This window comes from Centroberyx affinis, unplaced genomic scaffold (assembly GCF_046629955.1).
Source record: "Centroberyx affinis isolate AG114_WGS23_722 - 3 ecotype Tasmania unplaced genomic scaffold, CSIRO-AGI_Caff_v1 ptg007727l_1, whole genome shotgun sequence".
NCBI classification, from domain to species: domain Eukaryota; kingdom Metazoa; phylum Chordata; class Actinopteri; order Beryciformes; family Berycidae; genus Centroberyx; species Centroberyx affinis.
The window spans coordinates 1,207-8,482 of record NW_027283894.1 but is presented as its reverse complement, the minus strand read 5'-3'; the positions used below and the strand labels follow the sequence as shown (position 1 = coordinate 8,482).

The 7,276-nt window shown below is 40.1% G+C and overlaps 1 protein-coding gene across 1 annotated transcript; it reads left to right on the top strand.

Annotated features, from left to right (window-relative positions):
• Window positions 1–544: 544 nt before the first annotated feature.
• Window positions 545–7,035, top strand: LOC139639794 (putative beta-lactamase-like 1; the record flags this gene model as incomplete). The annotated part of the gene is made up of 4 exons (XM_071513944.1): window positions 545–650; window positions 2,375–2,481; window positions 2,621–2,778; window positions 6,803–7,035. Coding segments are annotated over exons 1-4 (604 nt in total), but the record flags the coding sequence as incomplete, so codon positions are not given.
• Window positions 7,036–7,276: the final 241 nt, after the last annotated feature.

The window sequence follows — 7,276 nt, the reverse complement described above, 5'->3', positions numbered from 1 at the left end:
TAGGTCTGATCTCCTTGCAGCCCTGATGGCATCTCCTCAACAGACCTGGCAGGAACTGACATGACTGACTCTTATGGATATTTGCATTCTGAAGATCAATGATGAGGCATCGATGATGAGAGACATCTTGCTCTACCAAAGCTTGTTTTCCCTCCTTAGGTGAGACTATTTTGGTGGTCAATTATCTGTACTGCAGCTGTTGAGTCAACAGGTCTCAGTTTGAGAAAGTAATTTTCAGAAAAGTTGTAATGTGCAAATGATCGGTTATTGGTAGTAAATGAGTCATTGGGTTGTAACCTTTTCTGGCCAGAGAAAGTGGACTAAAGAAGTCCTCGATCCATAGCATGCATAATGCTAGCTGTCACTACGGAGAGAAAGTCCTGTCAAATGTAATAAGAAAAACATTATTGTGTAATTGTAGACTAATCTGGTTTGCGCTCTATATTAAGATACATTCATTCTTTGATACTGTTATTATCACTAATGTTACTAAAAGAGATGGATAGCTTTTCCTCTAGCCTGCCCTAAATAATCAACTGGCAAGATGAAGGTGAAATGGACCAAACTGGGCATGGTTGTCTTCTTTCTGCTCTCTGTGGTCATGACTTGCTGCTTCATATGGCAATATAGGATGCCAAAGTTGACGACAGGTAAGTAATTCTTTTAATATTCCCCTTGGCAACACATAGGTATTCCAGCAACAAAAGTTGGCACACATAATACACCCATGCACAGATTTCAAGACATTAAAATCTAGAACTACATTTGGACATTTGGCTTTCTTAGCCTCTTTGGCTTAATTGCTCGTTTGCAGGGGCTGTGGCAGGATTACACAAAGCTGGACATAGTAGCAGTGGGATTACCAGCCCCTTTAAAGCAGGCTTTAACTCCTGGTGAGGGGGGATAGGAAGGGAGGATGGGGCTGAGCAGTTGTGGGCATTCCTGAATGACACAAGTCCCGACAACAGCGACTTCCATTGCTGATGCTCTGTACATGACATAAATCTTCATTTGGCTCAGAGAGAGCACAAGCTAGCCCACAGCCTAGGTTGTACCTATCTGTTTGTGTCATAACCATTGTGCTTGGATGCATCAATAAGGAACATGGTAAAAAAAAAAAAACACAGTACTGTTTTACAACCAAATGGATGACATATTGAGAGCAATTGATAATGATAAAGACAAACAAAGATACAGTACTCAGAAACTGTTGGATACAGTTTCACTATATGACAATGTTTTCCAAAGTGGAAGAAAACTTGGTTCACTCTCTTCAGCTGTGTGTTCAGCTCTTCTTGGGGTGAATTTGCTTGTCTACATCAGTGGTTCTCAACGTGGGGTCCGGGGGACCACCAGGGGTCCTTGAGGGGGTTCCAGGGGGTCCCCAGCAAATTGATGAATTGTTAAACTTCACTCCATTATTTCATTTACAAGAAGTTAACACAATTAGAGAATGTAGCAGAATGACTGTTTTGATCATAGTTTCACTGTTATCTCTCTACCTACAGTACAGATAGTCATGGGATTCTGGACAAAATCATATCTAACGATAAAAATATTCTCAGATTTGAGTCAGAGAGACAAAATCTCATCAAATGGGGGTCCGTGGCCCTAATGTGGACTAAATTAGGGGTCCTTGATATGAAAAAGGTTGAGAATCACTGTTCTACATGGTGTGTGAATTTGTCCAGTCATACATTTGTCCAGTCTCTGGTAAAATGGGCATCCAAAAAATAAAAGTTGTGTTCACTGGCAGAAAGTAAAGATACACAACATTTCCTGAACAGGACATCCCTAAAACTGACAATGTAAACTTAGGGCCACAGACCCCCATCTGATGAGATTTTGTCTCTCGGACCCAAATCTGAGAGTATTTTTATTGTTAGCCTATATGATTTTGTCCAGAATTCCATGACTATCTCTAGGTAGATAGATAACAGTGAAACTATGATCAAAATGATCATTCTTCTACATTCTCTAATTGTGTTAACTTATTGTAAATTAAATAATGGTGAAGTTTAACAATTCATCAATTTGCTGGGGACCCCCTGGAACCCCTCAAGGACCCCTGGTGGTCCCTGGACCCCACGTTGAGAACCACTGCCATAAGCAATATCTTTGAATGGGTCTTGTACTATTGTACAAGACTATGTACTATTTTAACCTTTATTTATCCAGGAAAGGTTTGCTGACTACCTATACTCTTTTTCAGCAATGCCCTACATCAAATGTATACACATTCACAGGAGCTTCCCTGTACAACCACTGAGAATCTCCAGTGGTTTACATGCTACCATGAGTGATAGTCCTTGTGTGTTTCATAAATTATGTATGATGCCCCATCAGTGACTTCCCCTTTCCATGTTATCTGCAGAAGTGGAAGTAAAAGAGGAAGTGATAGAGGAGAAGATGTGCCCTCGCTTCCCTGAGCCTGTGTCCTTGCAACATCCCATTGCTGTGCTGAAGGAGGCCTTAGAACAGGTGAATCTCTGCTTGTAGAATGCTGAAACTTTCAACAAGTTTTTTTTAACAATAGTATTTTCAATCATCTAGATATTTCATTTATTAGCATTGTACTGTCTTAGTAATATACAACATACTTTTTCATCTCTCATCACAGGTAGATGCACTCCTGAGGTCAAGCCTTCACAAAACCAGGCTACCAGCAATATCAGCCATTGTGGTTTTAAATGACTCTGTTCTGTGGAATGGAAATTTTGGCAAGAGAAACATTAGCGACCCCTCCTCGCCTCCACCCAATGAGTACACGGTGTACAGGTGAGATGAAAATTCTAGTCATCAGTAAAAAAACACACATAGCCCCATATTTACTAACGGTTTGTGCTGCTGCAAATGCCATTACGCATGCAAAAATTTGTTTTTATGATTTAGTATCCTGGCGCAAATCCATTTTGCTGCCACTAAACTGGGGGTGAGGGTGAGTAGATTTTTGGGTGTGCATTCCTTCCACTGCAGGTGGTTTGTGAATTGGTTGGGGTCTTTTACTTTTTTTTTTGCGACAGTTTAACAGATGTGATGCAATTCTATCTCGGGTTCTTCAGTGCACCGGTCGTACTCCTCTCAGACCCTCTGAGGAAGCATGAACCCATGCCAAACGTCAGGGATTTTACCCTCTGAATTAAACTAAATTTTAAACATTTTTGAAGAACAAGGACAGGTTTGATCCTTTTTAGCTGATTTTTCTTAAAGTAGTTTTATCACTAAGTGGAGGGTCAAACCAAAGACTCCACCCAAAACATTTCTTCCCCCACCACCATGGGACCGCATGGACTGTTGCGGATCAGGAGTCATGCCATCCCCACGTTGCTCAAACTTTTAGCAACCTTTCATCTCTTGGCCTTGGGTCTCCCAATCACTCTTGCACTATCTGGGGTACTAAAGACAGAGTCATTCCTACGTTCTCAAGGTCCTATGTTACCAGGGTCCTATGTTCCCCAGTTCTACATATGTGCTCTCCCAGGGTCCTATGTTCCCAGGGTCCTATGTTCCCAAGGTCCTATGTTACCAGGGTCCTATGTTCCCCAGCTCTATATAGCACATAATGGGAACCTGAAAAAGATGTTCCCCCAAGAGTTTGAGTAAAATTTTATCCACAGAACCACCCAGACTCTTTAATATTCTCTGCCAGGTCAGATTTGACCCGGAACACCACAGATGTAACAATGTTTTTTAGAGACCTTCAAAATCAAATAAAATGATAACCATTGGTTTTGTTTTGTTTATATAGCTGTTTTGAAGCCTTGTTCCAATAAAAAAAACTGGATAATATTTATGAAATATTTTAACTTGAAACGGGTCAGATTTGACTCTAATACAATAGGAGGGTTTATGTGTGTTAACAGAATATTGCACTGGGGAACATAGGAGCCTGGGAACATAGGACCCAGGGAGCACAGGACCCTGGGAACATAGATACGCTCCCCTAAAGGCAATGCTACAGCGACAAGGACAACATATCAGTTTCCCACAAACAGATGACAAAATCAGCACCAACAAAGTTGATTTGTTTTCCACAGCAGAATTCCCAAATGTCATCGGAATAGATGGAACACGAGCCCACAATACATCTGAATATCACCACATTTACCAAAAGAGAACACACCTACTCCATGAATGTCCACGTTATCTACAATGCTCAATGTCTTAACTTTAATAATTGCATTGAAAAACTGAATCTGAATAGCATAATTTGAAATTGAATTTAATAGTTTGAAACTGAATTCCAATAAACTTGAAACTGAATGTAATATTATAAAATTGAATTAATTTGCTCTGAAACTGTATTCAGTTCTCACAATTCAAATTCAGTTCTCGTAATTCAAATTCAGTTCTTGCAATTCAATTTCTGTTTACTGAGAAACACATCCGTTTTTTAATGCAATTATTCAAGATGAGCAATTCAAATTCAAATATAAATAATTTAATTTCAGTTTCTAGTGACACATATTTCTGCCCATAGATAGTCTGCAGAAAAGATTACTGCGTCACATTTCAGAAAGAAGTCTCAGAGATAACATAAGGGAATCAATGATTTTGCCTGAATGCCAAAGGTTGTTCTGCTGATCTATCCACCCAGACAGCTACAGTAGTTAGCTTTATTTTCCTTACATATCCAGGCAAGTTTAATAGCATCGGTCAAGAGGACCCTCAGACCTGAGAGCTGCTCAGTACAACCACAATCTTGTACAGTGCTGTTGGCCACCAAGCAACTTCACTAGATCAGTGGTTCTCAACGTGGGGTCCGGGGACCACCAGGGGTCCTTGTGGATGTTCCAGGGGGTCCCCAGCAAATTGATGAATTGTTAAACTTAATTTAAGAATTTAATTTTTTAATTTAAGAAGTTAACACTATTAGAGAATGTAGAAGAATGATATTTTCATAGATTCACTGTTATCTCTCTACCTACAATACAGATAGTCCTGGAATTCTGGACAAAATCATATCTAACAATAAAAATATTCTCAGATATGGGTTTGAGAGACAAATCTCATCAAATTGAGGTCCATGGCCCTAATGTGGACTAAATTAGGGGTCCTTGATATGAAAAATGTTGAGAATCACTGCACTAGATCAATCAATGTAATATAATAATGCATATGGTGTGTCTATGGTGTTTCTGAGTCAAATGTGACCTGCAAACTAATTCTTCTATTCGCATTTGATATTTGCAAGAGGCTTTAGATGGAGTTAGGATTGGGTTTAGATAGGATAGGATTTGTTCGCCATACTACAGCCTTTAGCATTTAGCACAGCTACATGTAGAACCTGAGACTGAAGGGATTGAACCACTCACTAAATTGAGTGCTTACATCTCTGCGAAAGCAATAGGGAAGCTATGTGTTGTTAAATCAGTATACATATATTCAATTAAAATGAGTATTCTGAGTGGAATACATCCTCATTGATCTACACAATGGAGCATATAGAGCACATTTTCATAATGGCACAGTGAGGTTTTATGCAGTGTCTGTAATACTACAGAAAAGGAATGACTGTGCTGTGGGTGTTTAGTTATATTTGTTATTTAAAATTTGGGATTCTGGGCTATATAAAAAAAAAAAAAATTGCAATAAAATAGGCAATAAAAAATAATATTGCCTGATGTCCATTGCTCAGTATTTCCAAAATACAGATGATCACATGTTCTTAGATGTCAGTGCTAGACAAAACTCTACATATTGTCACTGTTCTCTCCAAAATGTCAGCTTTTCAGAAACTGAAATTTTACCTTGACCGCCATGCATTTTTGAGTTATCCAATGGGTTTTGTAGGGTCTCATAGGACCAAGAGTGGTGTAATTTTCTCAACCCATAGAGGAGCATCTAATCTTCAAAATCAACAAAATTGGACTTGTGAATTTTTCACATCACCACAGCAATATCTTTATGTCAGTCAATCGTACAGGCCAGTACGGTAGAGGTCACAAACATGAGCAGGGTCCTCACTGCAGCTTGTGGACATTCACATGCCAGGGAGTAGCTCTGTAATTTTCTAACTATAGTTGGTAAGTCAATGCATGAATTAAGTATTTTGTTCAGCAATTCTCTTAGTTCTTAGTTACAACACCACTGTGCTACCACAGCACTTAGGGGTTAACAGGCAACCCGGTCTCACGGCAGTTCGTGAAATAGTCACGAAATTTAATGTATTGATTCGTGTACATGGACACGATTTCTCCATTTTTTTCGTGACACTCAGCACGACTTTCAAACTAATGTATTTCAATTGGAAATATCTTTCGTGCCTGAAACACGTTTGTTTTTTTTGTCAGTCAGGACTCAGGAAGTAGTGTAACATTGAAATAAAATGGTGGCGGATGGGCGTATACGTTTGCCTTTGATGCTGACGACTGGGTTCGATTCCCAGTGTGTTCAAAGTACATTTCAACCGTAAGCCACATTTAAATTTTTAACGAACGTTTTTCTTATTTAACCATGACCAAACCATTTCTCTAACCTTAACCAAGTTGTTTTAGTTGCCTAACCATAACCGTAACACAAGTAGTTTCATTTGCCAAAACTTACGTTTTCGTGGTGGAGGACTGTAATTCAGGTCGTGGTGGAGGCACGTTTTTTTAGGTCGTGTTCATTTCACGAAAAAAATGCCAAAATCGTGTCCATGTACACGAATCAATAGAATACATTTTCGGGACTATTTTACAAACTGCCGTGAGACCGTGTTGTAACAGGTGGATGCATACCCCCACCCGCCACCTTACCCTACCCCACCCCAGCATCTAAAAACCGCTAGCGCACTTGTTTTAATCACCTTCAATTGCAGAATTGCTAGCCTCTCCAAGATCTTTCCCACATTGATGCTGTACAAGCTTTGGGAGGATGGCAAGGTGGACTCTTTGGATGACCCACTGGAGAAGTATGCAGAGAACTTCACCATCAAGAACCCACTGGGGAAAAGCAGGGTGCCATCCACAGGGCCAGTACCCTTCTCGGCCAGGGCCCAAGGCACCCGCTCTCCATCACTCACCCTTCGCAGGATGGCCAGCCAACTATCTGGTAAATACACAATTGCACAATTCATTCTATTCACATGGTGGCCATGTTTGATTTATACATCACATTCAGGGTGGGAAACCTTACCTGGTGTATATCAAAGCAGGTGGAAACGGAGGCAAACTCAACTAGTCTTTGGACAAAACATTTAAAATATTCATCAAAATTATTCTTCAGTATTATGGAGTCAGAGGGCAAGAGCCATCCATCCAGTTGATCAGGGCGGGGGAGAAGCCCTCTGCCC